This window comes from Colias philodice, chromosome 26 (genome assembly GCF_061535455.1).
Source record: "Colias philodice isolate Cphi_HAF_F1 chromosome 26, ilColPhil1 Martin Lab GWU primary, whole genome shotgun sequence".
In the NCBI taxonomy this organism is placed as follows: domain Eukaryota; kingdom Metazoa; phylum Arthropoda; class Insecta; order Lepidoptera; family Pieridae; genus Colias; species Colias philodice.
In genome coordinates this window covers 6,964,443-6,991,533 of record NC_143111.1, presented here as the reverse complement: position 1 = coordinate 6,991,533, position 27,091 = coordinate 6,964,443, and the positions used below count along the sequence as shown (strand labels likewise).

The 27,091-nt window shown below is 32.2% G+C and overlaps 1 protein-coding gene across 2 annotated transcripts in view; it reads right to left on the bottom strand.

The window, feature by feature from the left end:
• Positions 1-10,986: 10,986 nt before the first annotated feature.
• Positions 10,987-27,091, bottom strand: part of LOC149476985 (uncharacterized) — a 31,204-nt gene continuing 15,099 nt past the window's right edge. Inside the window, exon 2 of one of the 2 annotated variants that reach the window (XM_089711493.1) lies at positions 10,987-13,112. In XM_089711493.1, coding sequence (XP_089567619.1) covers positions 12,689-13,093 — 405 coding nt within the window. In that variant the 5' untranslated portion in view covers positions 13,094-13,112 and the 3' untranslated portion in view covers positions 10,987-12,688. The remainder of the gene's footprint in view (positions 13,113-27,091) is intronic. The other variant, XM_089711492.1, reaches the window with a different exon arrangement.

The following is a 27,091-nucleotide window of genomic DNA, read 5'->3' as shown; positions in this document are numbered from 1 at the left end:
TACTTTAATTCTAGAATCATTGTTAGTATGCGATATTTTAAGTATTTGTGTGTATAATATATGAGGTCTTAATTTTTATGACTTCCTATGCGTTTGAAATAATATCTATATATTACTCAAGCTTCTCTATGAGATAAATTATAATAAAAATTAAGTAAGGGAAAGAAATTAGAATACTACTACTTACTTAAAATGGCTGTAGGATTTGCAATTAAAACTGAGTTATCGTTTCTATCAACCATTTAAATTTCGTTTTTAATTAATAATGTTTCCTAAATATACTTTAAAGTTACGAGATCATTATTATTTATTACCTTACATTCCCAAAAACTAGTTTCCCAATATTTTTAATAAACATTCCACGGATGCTCTAAACGTTATAAGCTCTTCATACAGATGTTAATACAACCATAATGTTTACACCTGGCTTCGTCTGCGGTAGTGTACTGTCTTAGATCAAAGATACGTGTAATTATGTGGCTCGTTTTGAGTGGCGTAGAAGGCATTATATCCTACTGGGGTTAACCTAAAAAAGATTGTATCTTTTCTTATTGGATCAATAGTTTGTAAGCGTAATTGGTAAATTTTGCTGTACAAAAGGTAACTTTTTAAGCTAGAGAACAAGTAGGTAGGTACATTGTAGGCGAAAAAGTTAAGCTTTTACTTTACTTTAATATTTATTGTAGGAATATGTAATGTACCTAGGTTTTTTCTGGTGAGAGACTTTGAAATCGGTTCAATCTGTCAGCTGGTTTTTGAGTTTATTCATCACAAATTATAAACCTCGGATACACTCTACAATATTAGGATGGATAGATTATGAAAAGAATCACAACATATTATAAAACTGCCTCTCCCGCTGTTTCTCTATCCCTATGTATGCTTAGATCTTTAAACTACGCAAAGAATTTTGATGTGGTTTTTTTAATAGGATCCAAGGTATAGATTTATACGTATTAATTCTTTACAGCCATACGTACCCGGGCGAATCGCTAGTAAATAAGCAGAAAAAGTCCAATGACATAAAAAGACGAAAAAAGGAAGATTTAAAAACATAGCCCACGCGCCACGTCATAATGACATTATTCTAAATTCAAATGTGTGTCCATCTGCCACGCCACCTGGCGGCCGAATGCTGAATTAATTAGGATACTAGGACACGGCGCGTGCGCATCGCTGATGATAATCTACCCGTTTTGTCTTTAAAAATGTAGGTATTATCAAAACGCAAGCGAGAAATTTAATTGGCATACTTTGTAATTATGTCGGTCAGGAATAGTAATGTACGTTAGAAATTGATTAGTATGAAACTACAGTTAGATATTATTATAATGAAGTACCTAAACATATATAATATATTACGAAAATAATTAAATACCACTACCTTCGCTTTACGCACATCGGCTCCAACATCTAAGTACTTTTTGTTGTATGTATATGGCAATCAATTCTATTTTAAACTAGCTGCTCCGCGCGGTTTCACCCCCGTGGCCTCACTCCTGTTGGTCGTAGCGTGAAGATATATAGCCTAACCTTCCTCGATAAATGGGCTATCTAACACCGAAAGAATTTTTCAAATCGGACCAGTAGTTCCCGAGTTTAGCGCGTTCAAACAAACAAACAAACTCTTCAGCTTTATAATATTAGTATAGATTAATAGAAAACATTTTCTTAAATAACAAGAAAAGAAGATACATTTGAAGATACCTATAGAGAAAAATCGAATGAGCAGGGATAACATAAAACTCTTTGCTCTATCGATTCTTTTAATCCTAGCAGTCAGTTACCAATAAACACTAAAAACAGAAAATCTCCATTAATTTCTGACCCATTTCTATACCTACCCATTACCCGATTTCCATATTCATTTCTAACGCAGTTAAAGCTTATAAAAAACCTTAATTACAACGTCTTAATTGGCATGACATTGCAGCCTATATTTAATGGCTTGGCCCAGATGGTCGTTGTCTTCAACCCCTAAAACTGGTCGTTGGTTTTATTAGTGTAAAATTGTAATTACTGCCTTAAAATTTTAACGAGAATACCCTTTGGTTTCGCTATAATGTAATCTATGGAATAATGGGGTTTTTGTGTTTTTATCGAAAACGGCTCTAAAGAAGAGAGAAATATTGTAAAGCTTAATAAGTAAGCATATTAAATTTACTTCTAGATACAAAAAAAGATTTGGGTTATATAAATCATGAACAGGATTTAATTCACAAAAACATGTTAAAGTAGGTATATAGTAGTATATGTACTATATCCTTGGATATTAAACGCATTTAGGGCCAATTTTTCAATGCTTGGATAAATCTTATCCGTCCAATAAAGTATTACACGATAATATTAAAATGTCACGTAAACTGTCAAATACGGGAAATGAGAATACGTTTTTAAATTGGTAGTTTTATAAATTATTCGACGAATAAGTTTTAACCAAGGATTGAAAAATCAGCCCTTAAAACATAAAAACAACAATAAAAACACTATAAACAAGGAAGCAAATTTTTATGATAAACAAACAAATGATTACCGTCATGAATTTATATTAACATTAGTGTACATCTGCACTTAATTTACTACATTATTATGTAAATAACATTTATGTAAATGTAAAATAACGAAACAGTAAGGTAACGAACAGTACATATTTGAATCATCAAATACTATTCCTATTTATTTTTAAAAGTTAATGTTCCAATATAAAATGCGATAAGTAAAAGAACTTATAATATATTTTTATGATATTAACCAAAAAAAGTAAATTATTTTGGGATGATCCAAAGTAGACATTTATTTTTATTTTTGATCAAGTTCTAATCACTATAAACCTAAAGCTAGAATACCAAAAACATCATCTTGATATTTTATACATTTCAACATAGTAGAAATAATAATATAAACCTAAACAATAATTTCTCTATATAAAAACCAAATTGAACGTGCTTTCCGTGCATCTCTAGAAAAACACAAAAATGTACGTGTGTAATCGCGATCTATTTGTCTGTTTGTGCATAAATTAAAACTGTCACCCGAGCTCCGGGCTCAATAGATAGTTTAATAGACGTTTATGTTAAGGTGAAGCAGTTTTTTTTAAATGTACATATTTATTTTTTTATAGTTATCGTAAATGACTATTCTATGAACTGATAAACTTTCTTCAAGCGGGTAATTTTGACTAAAACTATGTAACAATCGAATGTACATATATAATTTGTGATATAAAAAATTAAGTTGGTAGTTTTTCCCATATACCTAGTCATATTTTAAAACTTAGAAAAGCTGAAGTTAACTTTTACAATTTAATTTTATTCAGATTTGGTCCAACCTACGTGATATAATTTAAATTAGTTCAGTTAATTACATTTGCTCATGGTTTCTGAATACGAAAATAATATAGGTACTTAAAAAAAATCGTACAATAACTCGACTGTATGTAGAGTATCGTTTTCTTTGCCGTAGTGACTATGACGACGATCCTGTTCCTATTCTCAATGTTTTAAATATTTGATGAACATCTTTTAAATACTCAAATTTTTAATTCTAATAAAACAAAATTAATTATGTTTTGGTACATAGAGCCATACCCTTAAACGCATATTAGTACGGCGCGTGCGCAGGCGCAGGGCGGCGCAGATCGTATCGCACATCTGTCACCCCCATCGCGATGATAACGAAATTACAACTAATTGCTTGCGGTGTGTCTGATACTGGGATGTAACGAAATATTTCAATAGATCATCTGTTGGATTGTCATCTGAGGATGGGTTCTATGTATAAAAAATCTTTAAAGATACTTCACTATATAGTATTTAAAACAAAGTCGCTTTCTCTGTCCCTATGTCCCTATCTATATATGCTTAAATCTTTAAAACTACGCAACGGATTTTGATGCGGTTTTTTTCAATAGATAGAGTGATTCAAGAGGAAGGTTTTAGTATATAATTTATTATGTTTTAGACAAAGCGGGCGAAGCCGCGGGCGGAAAGCTAGTAAATGTATAAACTACTATAAGAGTAAGTATAAATTACTATGTGAGCGTATAATGAGGATATTTTCCAAACAAATTGGAAACAAACAAGCAATCTTGTAAATAAAATACAATAAGAATTTCTGCTCATAGCTCATAGCTTTTCTTGCCACCTTTCTTCAATACAATATTACAAGTGTAAGTATTATGTGCAAGTATTTCTTATCATTCCAGCCTCTAATCGTTACACGAATAGGCAAAAAATTTGATTTTTAAAAGTATGAAATCATGAGGTATATGAGCTATTTTTTCTCCTCGAAGCAAGATTTGAATGGAAAGGATGAATGTTTGCACTGGATACTTCTAGAGGGGGCAGATAAGTAATTAAGACAAAAATTTAAAATACTCAATACTGTAAACTGAAATATTTATTTACAACATTAAACACATTTGTATAAGAACTCTATTGTTTTATTTTAATGTTCTCCAATCATTTCACTGCATGTTACGTGATGTTACTACATATGTGGTAATATGTATGTAAGTCGTTATATATTAACATATATATTACAAACGTGTCAAACTTAAGGTGAACCATTTGATCAACTCAAGTGGTAATTTGTAAACATTATCGTCTCTACGGGGCGTCGAAATATTAAATGTCACATGGCTGTTGTTTATTTTTGGTGCTACTTCTCTATTATTTATGTGTATAATTTTTTGTAGTGTATTTCTTTAAGTGTTGAATTGTTTAGTAAAAGGTAAAAAATATATTGGTGCTACATAATGTGTCCTTACTAAGTTTTTATAATATTTTATATGAATTTAGACCGAGAGTTCCTTAAAATAAAGGCCTGTGCTCCAAAATGTTTAAAAACATGCATCTATCGTATTATAATATTTTAAAAGAATAGGTATAATTATCTATAACTGAATATAGGAGACATTTTTTTAGTTATAGTTCCTAACGAATTTACTATATCTCATATCTTCAATAATACATGACTTATTGACTTCTATATTGAATTGCATTGAATAAAAAATATACGCAGGTCATGTATATTTCTAAAAAATGTATTGGATGTCTATAAAGACGAGAAGACGTGTGTCTAACAGACACATAGAGAACTTATCTCTAGTACCCCATTGTATCCTTAACCCCTAAACATCCTCTATTGCCATGTGAAAACCGTTTCAATTCCGACACAGTTTTTTAAGTACCCCCATGTGCTTATCTAAAAAATTAGATTAATCAATAAAAATCAGTGTTGCTGTTTACATAGTACCATCTTCAATAATACGGGTTTATTCTTTTAAGCACTTGTCTCTCTAGTATAGGGGTATATGTTGTTCACACGGCTTTCGTTAGAAAATTGTCCACTGTAAGTTGTAACGGTTTAGCTGAAACATAGACGGGACTAATCGGATAAGGATTAAGGACTTAGTATAATGTTGATTGTAGTGTTTCATTTATTGAGATAAGGTGAGATGCCTGATAATAACACTGGTAGAATAATATTTTACAAAGGAATAAATTTTAGAAAATTATACATAATAATGCAAATAAGTAATGTTACTAACATTTAACTCTATACATTAATTATACTTTAGGCAATACTGTATTTGTTACAATTCCTCAATTTTTATTCGAAAATGTTTCTAATCACGTCGATAGTAATAATTTAGCCTTAACCTTATAACCTAATATAGCCTTAAACAAGCGTCTGGAAATGCATTGTTGGTTTGTTCATTTCGTTCATTCATATTTCATACTTCTAAGTATAATTATATATGCATGAACACAAGGCAAATTTGTAAGAGATGATTCTATTCGACGATAGGTGTCGCTATTTGTGTTCCAATATAAAACAATAAAACATTTTTTTTTATTTTCGAAATAAAATTTAAATGAATTTAGAATTCATATCTACCTAAATTATTTATCTTTTCTATGCTTCTTCCTACATTAGTCAACAACATCAACGTAAAGTTATAATTACGCGCAGTTGCCAACGATTTTAAACATATCTGCAAAGACGTGTTAAAAAACAGATAACTTTCTTGACTTTTTGCGCAAAACGTGGTCAAATTCCTACCTCAATCTGCAGGAACATAAATCACAACCAAACGCCCTGCCTTTCCGTGTGTACAAAAACTTGTACAAAAAACTTGCGCAAAAACAACGCCTCATGCCACAAGCGTCAAGTTACAATAACCACAGTCTGATTTGTTTCAAAAACTTCAATGATTTTGCGTATTTTTTTACGAGAAAGCAATAAATCATAGTAGCAAAAAAGTACAGAAAAACTATATGGAGATGTCCATCAAATGTATCGTATAAACAATTAAATATGTAAAATATATGTAGGTAATTAGGTAGGTATGCGTATTTATAGTGCAGAGTTACAGAAATTTTAGACATATACTAAAACGGGAAAATTTATTAGAAATAACGAGATTCGCTGAGGAAGGTTTACACAGCTTCTTAAAATATTCTAAGTGTCTTATATTTAAATATATGGGCTTATAATCTGAATAATTTATTTTAATGAACTAAATATTTCAATAACACCCGAAATAACCCCAAATTTCATGCGAACATCATCAAATGCTTACATTAATATATAAAACTCTATCAATTTTAAGCTATGTCATTGTATTCACGCATGATCCATCTTAATCAATCAAGGGTGAATCCTTTACCCGAAACTCCATTTCTATACAATTTTAAGGGTAAGTGTTGCCAGTATAAAAATCAATTAGCCACGCTTCAGATAAATTTAGATATCGTCACACTGACCTTTCAAATCAGGAGAATTTCAACTCATGCTAGATTTTTTAGAAGATTCGTTTCAGATTTTAGAGTTTTTTTTTTCATTTTTATGGCAAATAATCTTGTAATTACATACAGAAGATAATTGGTGTTAAACTTTGAATATTATTTATCTCAATTCTCAAAGGAAGATATTTAACTAGGTTTTTGTGAACAGTTTCAGATGCGTGAGTTTTATTCAAATATGTATGTAAATACTTTAACTTGGTCTGGTATAAATTAATATCTTTATAGAATATTATTTAACACTAGATGGCGCTGAGTATATTATTCGTTCAGCTGTAAAATATGAATATTTAATAAGATTTTTAAATAAGTACCTATGCTCAAGATTGTCTTTGTTGTTTATCAGTGATAGCTTTGGCAATCATCATTTTCAAGATTTGCGTTAGGCGAGCGAAATAGTCACTTTCACCCTCCAATCTCCATATAGAAAATCGATCAGTAAAAGAATTGTAAAATATATTTCTATATTACCTATTGATCTATTTTTTCAATGAGTGATTTCCATTAAAAAAGGGGGTTTAAAATTTTCTAGGGGTAAAAATGGAAACTATTGATTATTAGATAATTCTATATTATAGGAAGATCGTAAGGCTAATATTATTCTGTTAAAGCTTAAAAGCGACTTAGTTTATTATTATAATAAAAACAATGTATTTTGAGCGGAAAGGAAAGGATAAGGTTACGTCCTATGAAGCCTTATTACAACAGATGGTCGGAAACTGAAGATATCCGGCGGAGGAACAGGATGATCGGGTTTTTACTTTTTAATGTAATTTGTTTAAATATTTATTAATTTCCAATTAAATAATGTGAATACTTATAATACCTTACCTACACCTTACAAGAAAATTTGCATATGCAGGTATGAATGTATGATTTTGTAACATATTATGTTTGAAATCAATGCTTATTATTGGCTAATTTGCAAACTTGGTAAAGAAGCATCTGCAGAGTAGCCTACCCAGTAAAAAGGGTTTCGCTTTCTTCATACAAAAAGCTCCGTAGACCTCCGTTGTTTGTATTTTAATATTTAGAGAACTGAACAGTTTCCGAGTGTCATTGTACTGTTTTATATTAATTTTTATATCACATCTATCTATCTATTAAGATTAAAGTATTATTTGTGTGAACAACCCAGATTCGATGTCGATTCCATCATTCTCAATCCGTTATTGATAGCTATCTACGCAGAAAAATCGTTGGTATTTCATAAGGAGTGATTGCCGGAGCGTTTGCAGGATTTCCTCTTTATTACTATGCATGAGATTCAAGTTTTGGGGTGATTTGTTCCCCACGTGTTATTGCTGATAGCGGCGTCTTATTAATTGATATTGTTGTACAATAGTAACCGGCAAATGGCTTCCGTTGTTAAGAAGTGTGGGGTATTTTGAGTTGAAATGTATTTACATGTTGGATTCGGGGCTTGTTTCTTGAAACAGGTAGCATGCTTTTAAATAACAGAATAGGAAGTAATAATACTTAGGTCTTAAGATATTGTGATGATATGGCGGTGAAGTGATAGTCTGTAGTTAGAAGTACTTATTTACTCCTTGACCGTTGTGTCTGTGGTTGTGTCCGAACAGATCAAGTCAACTAAAAAAATTTTCATGTTATATAAATACATTAGTATCAAATTTAAATGGAAAGGATTACAGGAGTTATTATGGGTTACAAATTCATTAAATAAGGGATGATAATTTGAATGTGAAACTACCTATCTATCTACCTACGTATAGTTCGTTTCAGCGTTCGTTCCAGACAATTTAAAGATTAAAGCCAGATTTCATACTACTATTAGTCCTTCTTGTAAAAACACCAATTAAAGGTAAGTATTGTGAGAAATAGCACAATATGAAGGTAACAGTATACGCGTGGGCGGCGCACGCGCAGAAATCAGGACATACGCAAAAGTCCGGTTGCGCAGTGGCCGTGACGCTCAGATTCGATCGAATCGCGTGCAGGTTCGATTCCCACGGGACCAGACCATTTTTTTAATGTTTATTAATGTTTCCGCTCTGAAGTGAATACATATTTATTGACTGAACTGTGCGTTTTCATGCGTTGTGACGTCAATGTTTGATAGTATTTCAGGCTCTTATAACAGTTCAGCAATTCAAGATCTTCGTAGTCAGTCTTGAATCTTTATTATATTTTTCACTCACAAAAATTAATAACTACCTATATTTTAAGGGATAATTCATGCAGAACTAGAATATTTTCGGAAAGTGTACCAGTTTTTATTTAAATTGCTACAACATGAGCGTCTTCAGGAAAAGGAAAAGCTAATGAAAATTGATATTTTATTAGTCATTTGTTATTTTTGCGAACGAACTTAAGTTGCGTGCTTCTTATTCTAAAAGTTTAAGAGCCAAATTAGTTAAGTTATAATAAGAGAGAATTATTGTTTAATTATTTACAAACAATTTTTATTATTATACTATTGTAAATATAAAAGATTATCCCAACTATATTTGTCCAAAGCTATTGAGATAAAGACTTCCGAATATGTGTCCGAGATTGCGCGGAAGTAGGGGACAACTTTGTCGCTACAGACCGACAGGCGACAATTTATTTATGTAGATTATCGTTTGGAATTTGTGACGATACAATATATCATGACATAGAATATATGTGAGAATTCTTTATTAAGAACTAGCGGTCCGCCCCGGCTTCGCCCGTGGTACATATTTACGTTTTCTCTACATAAAAACCAGCCTCGTACTTCAAGGAATATAATAAAAAAAGAATTATCGAAATCGGTTCAGCCGTTCTCGAGTTATGCGCTTACCAACACATTTTGCGATTCATTTTTATATATAAAGATAAGAGAAGATGGAAAGTATAGAATATGTGTACCTACCTATTAAATAAGTTATAAATACTGTACTGTACTGTAATAAACATATATTGTGAATATGTCATCTTCTCTTTAATTTATTAAGTCTTTAATCTTTATTGAATAATAATTCACTTACATAAATTAATTACTAATTGATGGAACGATTTCGTAACTTACTAGTTACTACTCACCTAATTATCCTTCATTTCTCTTATCTTCATCCTTCATCACCCTTGTTTTACTTACCTGAAACTATGAAACCTTTGTAGTTGAAAGTAAGTGAAGTCCCATGACTTCTTACATCTTTATTGAATTGCTATTTCATCTTTTTTTTTCAGGATTATTAAAAATTCGTTGGAAAGGTTTTAATAGGGATCGACACTGTCTTTAAATTTTAAACTATAGTTATTTTTGAGCTTTCTACTATATACCAAGGATTCAGTTAAATAATTGATTGTTTTTCTTATATTATCTTACCAAGAATGAAATATTAATGCATACTTTTACATTTTACAAGTACTACTAGCTATCGAACCAATTTTCGAGACTTGTTAATTGAAATTACATGGAAAAACTCTGACATTTCATTAGTGCGATGTCAACTGGTGCTTCGATTAAAATTGTTTATGTTTAAATTAAATCCCAAACTAACCTTTCCAACCTAAAGTCGTGCATCATCCTGCTAATAATTGATATTTCTTTCTCATCGGACAGTCGTGTGAAATCTCAAGACTCACTGAACGCTCGTGTATTTCAGTCAAAGGTTGAACGTTACCTATTTCTTTGTCTCGTGTGAAATTTCAAGGCTTGTGACTGAACCCACGACTCGTGAATTTCAGTCAAAGGTTAGACCATGTGTGGAATGCCATTCCCGTGACCTGGCCAATTTGTTGTAATCACATTTTATTGGGCACAATTGGAGCAGGAAGGATGGGGTGCATACTGAGCGGACGGGACAATGACGTCGAGGAAATGGTGTGAATTTTATGCTTTTAGGGGCTTTAAATAGTTTGGGAAGAGGATATGGGATTTGAGCGTAAGTATCAATGATTTGGATAGAACAATAAGCGTGGTGTCACAGTAAAAAGTAACTTTGTGGGAGTTTTGGTAGAGCTTAGGAGTGAAGGGATTTGGCTGAAATTTTGTAAGAAAGTTGCTTATAGATTGAAAAATCTACTGATCTGCATAAAAACAAACATTATGTATAACTAATTCATTGTTTGACTATTTCAGTTACTTTTGAATTTAAAAATGGATAAATATTTCATAAGATAACATGAAGCTCTTTTATAGCCTAAAGGGGATTGAAAAAACTCAAACATTGCTTTCCAGTTTTATATATTATAATGTCAAAACAAATTACAATAAATTACGCCAAATTAAATATAAATTTAAACCTATATAAAATAAATAAATCTAAATTACATTGTGACTAATCAAAAAGTGTTATATTTAAAGCATTTTGTTTCCACGAAGGAAGTAAGTACAAATATTATAGGTACAATAATTATAAAAAATACTATAATTATATATTAATTGTAACGGCTACAGAGACTTTGGGGTAGAGCTGTTTTCAAATATTTGTAGTTTGTGTTTGTATTTGTAGTAAAACGACAAACATATTAAATTAAATCAGTTAAATTATGACTATGTCTTGTTAATTCTAGTTTTATACAGGGTGACTGGAAATTCGACGTGATCCTTCAAAGGGGTTATACAAGGGGGTAGGGGTCATTTGCAACAAATTAAGTCCAGCTAACCAGGGGTCAAAAATGGATGGTTATTGTAGAACAGTGTAGCTAGTTTTTCCATAATTAATTGTTTTTGGTAAAAACTAAAAAGGCAGAAAATTTTAAATAAATCAAAATCCGTCATAGCTAAATAACCATCCATTTTTGACCCCTGGTTAACAGGACATAATTTGTTGCAAATGACCTCTAGTATAACCCCTTTGAAGGATCACGTCGAATTTCCAGTCACCCTGTAGAATATTTATAGTCAGTTTCACAACTTTGAGATATATTCTGTTTTGGTCATCTGTTGATCTGTCAGTTTAAATGACAATTAAAGTATGATGAAACAGTACATGAAAAAGTGTTAAATATCTTCTATCTGTGACTTTCTCAGCAAGTCGTGAAACTGGCGCTTAAAAAGGTTAAAAATGTTACAGGTTACCGGAGTTATTTAAAGATATTTAATTCTAAATTATTACTTACAATTTTCATGGCGACATCATGGTGAAAATTCACCAGATTTTACACTATCATTGCTATGACTAAGTCCTAAAATTTAATCAATCGGTGATCATATTCGTCCTTTAAATCTAAAATCATGTTAATAGATCACAGCTTTTACTTTTGTGTATTTTACGTTTTGTTAATTTCTATATACATACAAAAGTTAGTGTTTTAAAAAGGTTAGTCCAAATTATTTATTACATTGTGATAGTATGTAGTGGAAGATATTAAAAAAAAATATTTACATCTACAGCTACTTAAATATCGCGGTATTAAATTAAAATAGAAAACAGTCTTTATGATAGATTCACATGTTACAATTTTTAAAATAAATAATTATTAAATAAACTATTAAAATAAAATACATTGCAAGAACTAGAATCGTAGTTATATAGACTGATCTTTGAAACATTGTTTGTTAAATATAAATGGCCACTTTATTTGTCTATGTATTAAAAGTATGTATATGCTATTTAATATTTTAAAATATACTGTAGGTGGTGTAAATAAAATATAAAGTGTATTGCAAATTTCCCAGTCGTAAAAAATAATGATGTCGCGGTGAATATTTCTCAAGTATGTGTCCCAAATCTCAAAGGTATAATGAAAAATAAGTAATACGTTCATGAAATCTATTTTACGCACAGAAAATCTAGGTTTCTATTAAGATATTAAATCCATCAGGATTCAAGAACGCTGATTCCTACAAACCGAAAAAAATACATTTTGCTTCTAGTCTATCCAAAAACAATGTTTCAAACCGCAGCCTAAATGTGGCACAAAGAACGCGCTTTCACGCACGGCTAATCAAAAGCGATCTTCCTCCTGATCGCCTTATCAGCCACGAAATGCATCCTCCTCTTTAGCGAGTTCCTTTTCAACAGCACTTTCGTGTCCTTCACCTTTGGCGTCACTTCATTCTCCATTTTCATTAGCAGCATCGAATCTTGTTCATTCATTTCATCATCTTCTAATTTGGTCATTCCGATCCAATCAGCTGTATCATTACATTTATACCAGTCATATGTTCCTTCTAGTGGTACTTCATTTTCAAAGTCAAAGTTCCACTTTTTAGATTTCTCGTCTCTGTCTCTAAGGATTGACTCTTGGAGTACGTTCGTGAAGTTGTCGATTTTGGCTTCTTCTGTTACATCATCCGTGGCGAAGAGCCGCCGCCTTACTGTACTGTTCGCTGATATTCTAGGCATTTTGGTGTGATGAGGTAGTCTGTGGACAAGAGAAAGCAATTAGTATGAGTTTAAATATTAAAGTTTAGATATTAAAATAATCTTTCAAATAAAAAACCTATGATTTTAAATGACTCGATTCTGATATCGAACAATAAGAATTTCGATGAAAGAAAAATATCAAAATTTTCACACAGTATGTGGTTTTAACAATTTTTTTCAATGATGTTTTTATAGGTATATCTAGTTGTTTTATATCACTGTCCTTGCAGTGGTTAGCATACAAGCTTTACAACAATTAACATATTATAGACGAGCCCGAGCAAAAGACTGTAGAGTCGTGTGTAAGAAAATATCAAATCATATCATAAGCCATTGTCACAGGATGTTTGTCAAACAGAATTGTGTTTGGGAAACAATCCATCGTCACTTTAACTGAGTGGCCGATCCGCTGACGTGTGTAACCAACACCTTGGTTAATGTGAAACTTAACGATTGAATTGGTATTTGTATGCTATGAAACGAATATATTGATATATAGCGGAATATTTTTATTAATATTTAATATTTAATTAATAAAACTCTGAATTGTATGTAGAATATGATCGTCACAAAGTGGGCCATAGTATTTTTGTTTCAATTGGTTCAAACATTTATAATTTCAAACGAATTACCTACTGTTAAAATATCTTGTTATCATAATCACTATGAAATCAGATAAAATTAAATGCTTCAACTTTTAACATACACACGTCCCTTAGACACTGAGGCATCATCTTATTATCTACGACTAACATACGAACTTTTGTAAGATCAGTATTCAGTATACCTACTATACTAACACGTAACATAAGCAATTATTAAAATGCGTTATATATACCGGATGTATACACCTACATTTCCTCGCCTTGTCGATATGCAATGAAAGGCAAACACAGAATGTCTTGTTGATTGCGCCTAACCATTGACTGTTAGAAGATTGCTTTAATCTCTGCGATGATAGGCTTATTTGAAAAAACGCTTTAGACCTTCTGTTGACCGCATTCCTGGTTAAATATAGAATATTCTCGAAGCAGTTATCTTTTCGTTTATTATAGGAAACAGGAACAGTGTTCTTTAATAAAATCTACCTTGATATAGATGTAGGTACACAACTTTTAAATATTGCTTCATAATTTTTTTACATAATTTAATCTTGCTATTTACTGAGTAAACTTTCTACCTCAGAATATACGTCCTTTATGTGTATTTGATTAAATTTTACCTACAATGTATTTTATTAGGCGAGAGAAATACATTACAAGATGATTCTATGTATATATTATAGCTACGATTTATTTCTTGTTATGTAGTGTAATGTCGTATATTGTCTAGTTATTAGCTACATTTCTACGTTATCTTTATTTTTGTTTGATTAAGTAATTATTCCTACTGAATATTTACATTTAGACCATATATATCCAATTATATTGTACGTCAATAAGGCTACGCTCTGTAAGCTTCTTAGAGCTTTTGATCCGGCCGCCTCCAGAACATCCTATGTAGGTATACCTACTTACAAATATCCCTCAAAGGTGCGACAAAATTACACAACAAAGATGAAAGACCGCTAAACTTCCGTTCACGTTAACAGCGGATTAGCAACAGTTAAACCGTTTGTCCGAAACAAAAGCACAGTTAGCCGACCGAGCCGCTAATTGTCGTGTGCTCCGCTTTCTGACCGAACACACAAAAATATAATTTTGAGATGCAAGGCGGATAAGTTTTTGTTCGTTTTATAAACACTTGGTTAGTTTTATCTGGTAACTAGTAATTATGCAAGACATATAGTGGTTATATTATGTTTTGTAAGTATGTCAATAAACTTCGCCTCTACATTTTTTATAAAGACTGTCAATTCTATTGTAAGTGCCTCTTTTATATAATTTTCAACTTCCTACTTCCCCTATAATCTACTCACCTATCAGGATGATAGTATGTATCACCTCTCAGAATTACATCCATCGCTGAGAGAGCGCAGCGAGTCACAAGTAATTATATTCCATTTCAACTTCGTAGATCCCATTAAACTCCCCATTTCTTAAGGGCCGATTTTTCAATGCTTGGATAAAACTTATCCGCCTAATAAAGTATTACACAATAATATTAAAATATCACGTAAACTGTCAAATACGGGCAATTAGAATACGTTTTTAAAGTGGTAGTTTTATACATTATTCGACGAATAAGTTTTAACCAAGGATTGAAAAATCAGCCCTTAAGGAATAATCTGCCCTTACTTTTATTTATGTTCACATAAACCTGTCATAACCTTTCGTCGCGAATATAAAAGTACGTACCTATTATTATTTTTACAGGCTATTACGAATTGCAGCTACCACGGCACATTACACCATAAACTTATTTGCTTATAATTCTTTCGAGGTAATAAACTAATTCAAACCGTAAATAATAAGTACACTGCATCCGAGTGCAATTGCATTAAGCAAGTACAAGCCACCGACCACCCAACCATCCTGTTGATAGAGCATTTTGTAGGCTCATTTTATTATATCAAACATATTCATAAAACAATTTAAGCATTCATCAAGTGTGAAACAATGTTATCGGGTTAAAATCGTTAAGTCGATAATTAAATTTATGTTAACGTATCTCCTATCTTCGCGGTGTTACTTTCATAGAAGATACATCTTTTGAATATTTATTCTTTACTATACATTGTCTGTTTAATAATAATTAATCGACATTACTATAATGTTTTGAAGGGTTAGGTAATTAAATAATGATGATAGATACGGACAATAAATTTAGATAGAATTGTGTGTTTGTATATTTCAAGACAAGGAATAGAAGCTATATTGTTTTTGCAAAACTTTGGTACTTATGTAGATTTTAGAAAGATAAAGTTGGTATAACATGGCCGCCCAAACGTCATTTAGGACTGATAAATAAGCCCTTATATCTTCTTCTTCTTCTTCTTATATAAAAATGAATCACAAAATGTGTTGGTAAGCGCACAACTCGAGAACGGCTGAACCGATTTCGATAATTCTTTTTTTATTATATTCCTTGAAGTACGAGGATGGTTCTTATGTAGAGAAAACGTAAACATGTACCACGGGCGAAGCCGGGGCGGACCGCTAGTATTTTATAATTATGTATTTTTATTTTTTAAAGGTTTGAGATACATATAAATTTTTTAATAGAACACTAGAATATGAAATTAAATGTAGGCCTACAATGCGACATACATTAACATATTAAGACGACGCAACTATAGCAACAGTTTTCTTATCAAAAGCTCCCATAAATTCTTTAACTAGATTATTTTCTTATTCATACAAAACCATTGCACACACGTAAACAATGCAACATTACAACTAGGCTATATTTAAAACGATATAACATATTGTGTTAGATTTATCGAGCATGAAGATTGTAATCGGTGCCGAATCTCAAACAATTTGTTGCTATCACGAGTATACTTAATACACACCTATCTCTAATAGTTGATTTCCGTTAGTTTTGGTCATTCATGAAATATGTATAATGTAGAAATGGGGAGAGATTAACATTCTTTACCTGTCTTCAAGTCTTGTAAGTTTATTTTTGGTATAAAGAGGGTTACTCACGAGTCACGAATGAAGTTATTATAACATACTGAAACGAGCAAAAGAAGAATTTCATTTGTATTCATTTTATGCATATTTACTTAATAAAATATATTATAAAAAGTACTAATCAAATTAAAAAAAACACAACAATAAAAATAAAAAATAGCCTCGGCATATTCAGGCATTTTTTAAACATTTCTTAGAAAATAATGCAAACATTACCTACTTATAATGAAATTTCTCTTTTAAAATACGATGCGTAACTTGCATTAAATGACGTTATCGATTAAAGTAAAAAAACGTTCCCTAAACAGTACATTATACAAACAATCACCGTCACAGTCTACAGATTTTTGTAGGGAACGAAAAAAAACCGACATCCAACGTCCCAACATGGCTCCTGGAAGAAATAAATGCACCAACTAATATGAAGTGGATTTAAAAATACAGAGAGTATCATTTGCATTTAAAAATACACCTGTGAAAACGTCTACGAAGTCTACGAAATATTGTGTATTTAATAAAAATTACTCTATGTTTTCCAAATATCTGGCATTGTAAATTAATTAGTAAGTAAATTGTTAGATGTTGAAATTGGAAAAATAGGGAAGATAATCGGGTTTTCTATCCAAATTTGATTTAAATCGACGATAGCTTATTAAGACAAAAATAAAACTTCTCAAACAAGCCTCTGTAAGTACCCACTATTATGTGTCTCTACTGGATGAAATTGATCGCCAATTGCATCAAAGAATACATATAGGTAAATACATAATCATAGTTTATACACAGATAACTTAGTAAACTAACATAACAAAAATAATCAGACAGACAGACAACAGTCATTCGCGGAAGATACAGATGACGTTCTAAATTTAAACAGGGGCGTGCGTTAATTGCGCTGCGCACGCGTCGCGACAAAATGGCCGCTCGCTTCCGGCGAAGTCCGACAAGTGCGCGACACGACACCGGCACGACACCGACACGACCGCGACGCGACAGATCGGTTGCACACTACTCATGTTACAGATATCAATGTCTGAGAGAATTGCATAGATAATACATAAAACAAGATACAAGTAGATCAAATGTTATATAATATTCTGCAATGGTATGTGCTTATCAGACATCATAATCCAATATTTCTGAACAAGTTTAAAGAATCTCATTTATTTTAGGAATACGATTATTTTTGTTACTGTAATTCACATCATTTATGGTCTTGCAATCGCAATCCACAAAATTTTAATCTAAATTCCATTTTTTCTTCTCAAATTAAACAACTCCGCTTTCCGCTCGTCACTCCTAGCAATAAAACTTCACCATAAAACGTCTTTGTGTCTCAATCAATGATACCCACAAAATTCCTAGAACGCTTAAAGTGAAACGTAAACAAAACGCAACTTCAAAAGTAGCGCTCCGCGGGAGAATCGAATAAAAATACATTTACTTGGTTCATGTCGTAAAATGGTCCGAATTTAGCCAACTTGTCCTAGCCACGAGATGGGATATTTACGCATATTCTTATTTAACTTAAACCCCACTTGGCGATTGTATTTTTGAAGTATTTATGTACTTACCGACTTCGAAAAGTGAGGTTATTTCGTTTTACGGTAAAAGTTACGGTAATTTTGCGTTATACATATTACATATATATGTAATATTACAGTACTGCAATATATTCACGTAATATAATCTAATTTTGTTTCTAAACAACTCGAGGAATGTGTATCGAACAATAACTTGCATACTGTATTAAATGATAATATAGTAGAACAGCGAAATTAACTTAGCACTGACACCAACAGGTCCTGCTTTCCATCCATGTGCAGCATGAAAGACTACCTATTTCTTATGAAGTGTCTACTAAATTAAACTGATCATTCTATTTTATCATCTTATTATAGGACCATGACAGAGCTGAATAAAATTAAGATGGACACATTATCCCTAAAAACTGTACCAAAATCAAATACTGGAGCCCATAATTTCGCCCAGCAGATCGAGTTAGTGAAATTCGTTCACATTTACAAATAATCACTAATACCGGTTAACAAATAAATTGGTGTCCAATTTGGGGCTATTACTCCTTCTGTGCGGCATTAGAGCCCGCATGTCTGTCTGTGCATCCCTCTCGAAATGTTAAAACAATTTACATATGACAAGCGCGGAAGTGCATAAATCAAATTACATTAATCGGGCGAAATCGTAAATGTCAAGTGTTATCGGTTTTTGTGGAACCGTCAAATCGTTGCCAGATTTACGCCCGTATCGGTAAATAAATCTGAATTAACCTTGAACCAATTTCAAAGGAAAATACTTTGGAAGTTTCTTTAAAATTGACTAATAAAAACTTCGATGTTATTGTAGGTAATAAATAATTTAATTAAACAACCCATTACTATTCGTTTAGATTTTATAAGACGGGATATTATACATTCGAATAATTAATACGAATTCTTTTAAAAACGTTCAACAAACTTTTAACTTTATATTTGCTTACCAATCAATTGGCATAGTATGTATAAAGAAATTACGTACAATCTGTAAAACTTTTTAGCCACATTTCTTACAAATAAATAAGTTGAATTTAAAATATGTCCTTCACTAAGATCTTTATATGTACATGTATCAAATATGTATGGAAGTTTAACGTTTATGTATGTATTGTTTAATCTCTTTTTACGAAATTAATTATTTATTTTTTAAATATTAATTCTATCATTTTTTTCATACTATAAGGAGAATAAGCTACACACTCGTAATTATTGTTATTTCTGAACGTCGTACCATAGTACATATTATATTATAGTATATTAGTATAAACTTTATACTATGGTCTTACGTCGGTTAAAACCTCCCATGACTAGAGAGGGTAAAAAGCGGTAGATCATGGTATAAGGTATCAGGATGTGGTCGGATCCTTAGCTAGTCTATTTTATTAGAAAAATATCATGTAGCGAGGGTCGTGGGAGTCATTTGATACAATTTGCGTAGTCTTCATGCCTGACGCCAGATAGAAAGAAGTTTTTCTAGTGTACGTATAGATTTACGATTTAAATATGACGTGGATTCACTGGATGGTCTTTAGGCTTGATGATTATTGCCTTAAAATATGGTAGCTGTACTAACAGGGTAACATTGAAATAAATAAAAAATTGAAAGTTATAAAAAGTATTCAAGCGAAGCTTTCTTGCATCTTTTTCTCGCAAGTTTATTTGTAGCAAACTTAAAAAATTTCGTCACGATTAAGGACATGTTTTTCAATTTTAACTGCCTTTACGATCGCATTATATCTTAAAAAATGATTCTCATTACAAATTTCTACGCAGGATGTGTTTCATATTTATGATAAGTATAAGCATACGCAAAAGCTTCAAAATTTTAAAGAAAATAAAAGCTCCCAACTTTACAACGAAATGAAATGAAGATATAAATTATAAAACTAAACTCCTAACAAGCCATAAACAAAATACTTGATTCCTATTTGTCACAGTTATTGGTCTCAATTTGTTTGAGTTACACGCGGTCGAATCTACCGCTTCCGTGTATAAAACGTTGTTAGGATGAACCTCCTGTGATGTGTGATGCTGTATGGTTATAGCAAACTAGCTTACTGAACCTGACTTCGCTTGTGCACATTATGATATGCCAAAACTTTAGACTCACAAATTCCATATCTCATTTCTCTATCTGCAAATTAACTTTGGTAATGCATAATATCTATTTCCTTTATTTAAATTCTGTACAAAATTTCATTCTAATCATTCTTATATACAAAGTTCAACTCATATGAAACCCTTAAAAAGATGTAGTATAAAAACGTAATAAAGTTTCTAAAAGCTATAAAAGCTCTCAATCTATGTCTATTCTATTGAGCCTTGACCTCAGTTTTATTTCTCATTTCTTGATTAAGGAAACGTTATATTTCACTTAAGATTACTGCTCTCTTATATCGAGCTAGCGGCTTCGCAAGTCGCAACACCCAGCCGAAGCCGATACTGCGCATTATGACTCCGCCAGTGCCGTGAATTGTGTGTATAGTGCTTAATATATTCTTAGTTTTAGTTATAAATTATTAAATGTATGTTAGTCTGTAAGGTATTTGCTCTATGGGTCTGTACAATTTATTGTCTGTCACCTGAAATAAATGTGATAAATAAATAAATAAATAAAATATCACATGTATAATGATTAAGGTCACTGGACCTAACGTTGAGTATTATAAGTAGTCTCTACTCGCTTCAAGTGAACTGTCACCCTTATCCCATTACTCCGGATGCAAATGTATAACAAGTGTACACTCCAGTGCCCTCAGCTTAACACTGTTAATTTTACAATCCCTCTTATCTCGCCATCACATCTGTTGTTTGGTTTATCTTAAAATGGCCGTTGACCTGCTGTATCTTTAACGAGCGTTCATCAAGTTACAGTTAATCCGATAGATCTATTTATAATTTAAATGAATTGTCTAAGTGCCGGTGGTTAATTTAACGACAACAATCTCTTGATCCGCGTAATTGTTCTGTCGAAAATACTGTTTATAATTATTTATTAGAAAAACATGTTATTCAGTGCGGATTATGCAGCTTTTAGCTATTTACTGGGCACAGTCTTGAAACTAAAAGCTATGTAGGTGCTTTTCATTGAATATCGATTTGTTTTATTAGTTAAGCCTTCAAATCTTCCTCATCTGGAACCCGACAGCATTGTTGAAAAAAAAATTCAATTCAGGCAGCTCTGACGGCTGACCAGATAGGAAAAAACACGTAATTATATTGTAATTTTTACATAATATAATTAAACCTGAAACCCAGGAGTACAGTGACAGTACATTCACGTGCACTCGCTTGAAAAGGTTAAAACTAGAATGGTAACTCTATAACGTAACCCGACGCGGTCACCCGCCTGTTGGCTGTCGCCTGACGCCTGTCGACGTATCCTGTCGCATCCTTGCCACGCTACAGATCATATAGGTACATTTTATATTATAATATTATGTATAAACTAGTTTATATCGTGGTTACTCCTCTGTCTTCCATTATTGGTCAGTAATCAGGTTTGCTCCAGTGTTTTCCCTGATTATTCTTTTAAAACTCAGATTCAAACAATGATATTCATTCAACAAGACTTCCATCAAGAGCTCTTTTAAATCGTTTTAATCGTCGTTAATACGTAGTTCAATATTTACCACCAGTGATTGGGTACAATGGGTCAGTATTTTAATATTTATTTCACTGATTGTATTACTTTTTGAAATAGCTGATTTTTCTTATAAATCCTACAAGTCACGAACGAATCCACCCAATCAATACCAGTCTAAGAATACAGAATTTTCCTTGTTTTCGATTATGTAATTTATTCTAAGCAAGCCGTTTAGTGTTTCTTAAAACAACCAACGACAAATATGAAAAATATTAAAGCAATCTGTATTTCGCACTAGAAAATGCAAGCTAAAACTTATAATGCCTTTTATGCAGAGGATGATGAGTCATGAGAGATACCATTAATTTGAAAGTAAAATATTTATTTCACCCAATATTAGAAACATTTTAGCTTGAATCTGCCCAATCTTTGTATCTGATTAAATCCAAAGAGCGAATGAGCACCTTTCCCTACCATTCCTTTTCCTTAGAGTGGAATCTAAAATTGATCGCTATAACTACGGATATTGCATTTTCTTTGAATCTCGACACGGCATGACGCCCGATGCATCCGCGTTCGATTCCCGTCGCACGCTCGACTAGTCCCAAACAATTGGTAGGATAGGCAATGTGGGACAATGGACAGAGGGCAATCACAACGATTGTTGATTTTACGGTTCGCTCACTACAGTGCTAATGCACTTTGCATATGATAATTTCGTTTTAAATTCGACCAAATTGTTCCGATTGGTGAGACTGTAGCTATCGCTGGAGGAAGCGTTTGTACGCTTCGTTAACTCGTTTTTGTGGTATTATTAGTGTGTATATTGAATAACTGATTTTCAAAATGAAATGATGTTTTTCTCTGATTCTTAACGTTTTTGTTCGTATTGAAATGTGAACGAAAAATTACTTTTATTGTGCTATTTTACTATGCACAAATTTTTAATACATATATTATTGACCATCATGACCATCATCATCACTAAAAGAAAATCGGTATTTTTTGAAATCAATTACATATTAATTATGACAGCCACATTAGGTACTACCATAGTTGACTTACCTATCAGTCTATATCTAAACATAATTCCTAGAGTGCCCTGAAGCTCCCATTTCCGGGAAAATTGTAAAACCGTTGACCGTGTTTACCTCTAGCCATTAGGCATCATTATGCATTCCTGCCCAGCGAAAGTGCGCAAGCGCCGTATCTCAAGCATAATGCGCAGGAGCATTAAATGATCGCATAAATTGGTAAAGTGCTGTGCGAGTAGTGATGTGCCCAGTGGCTAGGCTTCACGGCTGGCTGGCGTGAAACAAAGACAGTACTGCTCACTGATTTGGTGTCGAATTTCATTTGTAACTTGAATATCTCTCCCTCGCTTGTGACATTGTGGATCGTGCTTTGTAAGTAAAATGTAAATGTTTAATTATTGTTGGTTTTTGTAGAAAATGGTTCTGTTGTTAAAAGTGTTCCTTACAAATTCCTTATTTGTCAATTTGCAGTCATTTTAAAAAACGATCAGAAAAAGTACACCACGTTCCAGATAATCAATTACTACACAACATCGCAGGGAAATAGTCCAAGGGACTATGTCTAATGCATCCTCCACACGACCCTCTCGACTCTGGAGTCCTTGTGTGACCAATTGGCCGCTTTAAAAATAACCCTGTCATTAAATCCGTGCTATGAGAAGAATGTTCTGTTTTTACTTCAAGTGTGTAGTTTTATTTCTTTCATTATAGTTAACCGACTACGAAAGAAGGAGAGTTACGTTTTTCGAGTGTATGTATATTTTTTGGCAGCCAAAATCACTGGACGGATTTTGACTTATAGGGAATCATCATAATAAATTTGTAGTAGTGACAAAGGGTACATAAATTAATTAGGGTTTTTTGTATTCATAATAATACATTAAAATTCTCTAAAGGGCCTCTGCGTGTTGGACCTGTGTCCCCACGTAAGCCTCCCAAAGGACCGGGTACCTTCCTTCTGGTGGTACTCGTGTATTATGGAGAGAAACATAATAATTATTTTTTTTTATCGTATATAAACCATGTTGTTATCAATTGGTGTTTAGTATTAATTATTTAAGTAATGAGCATATTAAATCTATTAGGTACTTATCAATAATTAATTATGATTATCTATTTAAATTAGATTCAATTTAATTGAATGAAGAGTTAGTTCAGACGCACAGTTTTATAAATGTGTGTCAGCAGTAACGACGAATAACTTCCTGCAATATTTGATAAGTTTGAAAACAATTAGAATGAGGGGCCGGAAAAATTCATTGACCCTTGAAACTTGATTGTTTGATTTGCAATTCTTCAGAAAATTTCATTGTAAATATTCAATGATTCTATTTTCCACTACTGCTAGCAAATAAATCTATTGAAGTATGATTGTTTGTGTTCCTGTGCGTCATTAATAAAATATAAATTTTGCTCGTCATAATCAGCCATAACTTAAAAAATATCCTGCGGGCTGTTTCTTTAGAGAAGTAAAGTTTTCAGAGCATTTACAAATTAATTAACATCTAAGTAGCTGTAGTAAGTACTAACTTAGATTTATATTAGTCCTCCAAAATGTGCTAATTTACAACATCCATCATTATCGTAACGAGTCGTAATGAACGGAACGGCCTTAAAATGGCTATTTATTATAAACAGACAGAAATCCGTAATAAATCTGTATTCCAACAAAACATTTGTGTGTCAAGTACGCCTGCATAATAAATAATAATATCGAACAATTACATGCATTTTATTCAAATTCAAGACATATTTTCAATTCGATAATAAAATAGTGGGAGAGCTGGATATATGTTTCGAGCGGGAATGTTGTTTTGCATAATTCCGTTTTGATAATTCTTGTTAAGCTTATAATAAAATGATGCTAATAATGTGTTTTTTACTAATGTAGCTCTAGTTAAAAAATTATAATAGTAAAGTAGCTTATAAGAAAATAATGATAAGTCTAAAAAATACCCAAGGTAAAATTTATAAACTATACTCTCATTTCACATATTATCTGAACCTATCAAATTTAAGACCATTTTAAAATTTTACAAAATAATTAAATGGGGTAAAATTTGATACGTTCAGTTTATATGTAAAATACCCTGATTATATATTTATTCTAAAATTCTAACTAGCAACAAACATTAAATAAACAACATTGATTAATATTGAAACAGATGTCCAAATCAACGCCACCTCAGCAAAAATACCATCCCGCCAAATCAACGCAACATAGCGAGAGAAATTATTATTCCTACGAAAATCGATATCCGCCCCACGGTAACCCTAGACAGTGGAAGTTGCATCGGCGCACGCGCAGCATAAATCAATACTTCACCCCTGCACATCTGGCAATACACCCCATACGTTCAGGGATTTATTTTGACGTACCCTTACTATTTTTGAATCTTCGTTAGATTTTCGTAGCATCGAATTACCTTCTTGTTGAAGTGAAATTCAAGGTTTACAGAAATTTCAAGGTCGTGGACAGGAGGAGTACCGGCGCGTCATGGAGTAAAGCGACAATTTTGGTATCTATTAATCTTTCCAAAGAAGTTTTACTTCTGACACGTGTGCTCGCAACACACTTTTTTTATTTAGGTATTGTTTTATTTACGTAATCTACTTGATTTTAATCAGTGATTCGTCATGATGTAAATAAGATGTTCAAATTATTTGATAAGATAACCTTGCGTTTTAAGGGCGAATTTATTATTAAACACATTCGTCCTTGTAAGAAAAGGTTATCGGAGATATGATATGCGTATGGATCATAATTTCTGGTAGGTGACTAGGTAGAATTTATAATTTAGATACTATTTATTCGGATATAAGTGACCAGAGCCACGCAATTTCACTTCTAAACAGTAACGTTTATTTTGTAACACAATACAATTTTATTATTGCAATATTCAGCAACCCCTTTATTATGTGATGGCTATAAATTATTTTTATTTATACAATGAAATAAATTATACTATGTACTAATGAAAGTAATTCTATTTGTTAAGTACATAATAGAAATCCTTTGTTAGCCTGTTAAGATATGTGTGGTACAAATACAATTAAATAAACAAATATTTATTTACACGTCTTAACATTGAATACCAATCTTCAAAGTAACATCTAATTCCATCATTCAAAAAAGTAAACCAAATGGTGCGCAAGCGCATCCCCTCACACCAGGGAGGAAATCACATCACAGCAATGTGTTTTGTGCATTTCAGTTCTATTTCTAGTGACGAGGGGACGCTTAAAGTGTTTATTTTCCAAGTTCAAGGTGCACTCATGTTTCCGTTCGAGTGAGAGATGGGTCAATGTCTTGGGAAGTGAACCACTGATCTAAATTACAGCGATAACTATGTATTACATTTATTATTAGATAATTTAATGTTCACACGTCTGAAATACTCAATAGATAATGATGCTTCTTTAGACCTTTAGTTAACAACCTTCCTAACTGAATACATAACTTGAAAGGTGTCAAATATGGCGTAGAAATTTGCACCGCCATCGACAGCCTTGTGTGAATTGCACACGAGTGATGACACAGGTAGGAAACTAATGACATGTACCACCACCATTGCAAATATTAACATCAATAGGTACCTTTCAAACCTATAGTTATCGCGACATTTTACAAATACACATGGCAGAAAGATGCAACTAAAAACCCGGATAACTATCACCTAACAAAAACTTCCAGGATCCTAAGAAATGCTCTATTAGATATAATCTAAAGACCTCATCTCATGCACACTTCTAAGGTTATAATCACTTAATAGGTAATATTAGGTGCAGAAACACCTATACCAGATGACATTAACCTAACGGTTGCCCAATGCATCTCCAAAGCATTGTTACACAACATTAGAGCTAGTTATCAATCGTACTAGTAGGCGGTGTGGAATGCCGTCTGCATATTTGCATCGTGCTTGACACCTTCGCCATATGTACAATTGAATTATGGATGTCATAATTCCTCATAAGGTAAGTATGGTTAGCAGTGTTAGTATTAGATTTGGTACTGTTAGGTTTAGTTAAATTGTCAATGCGTGAGAACTATTTAAGTCTTTTAAATTGTAGTTAATCATTTATATGTTATCTGGTTGCGCTCATCAGTCAGCTTTAGCGCTCATATCAATCAACTTTAGGAATTTTTGTTTCGATCACCATGTGTTTATTCATCTTGACATTACGATATATTCCTGATAACATTTTGCGTGTGCGTGACTATA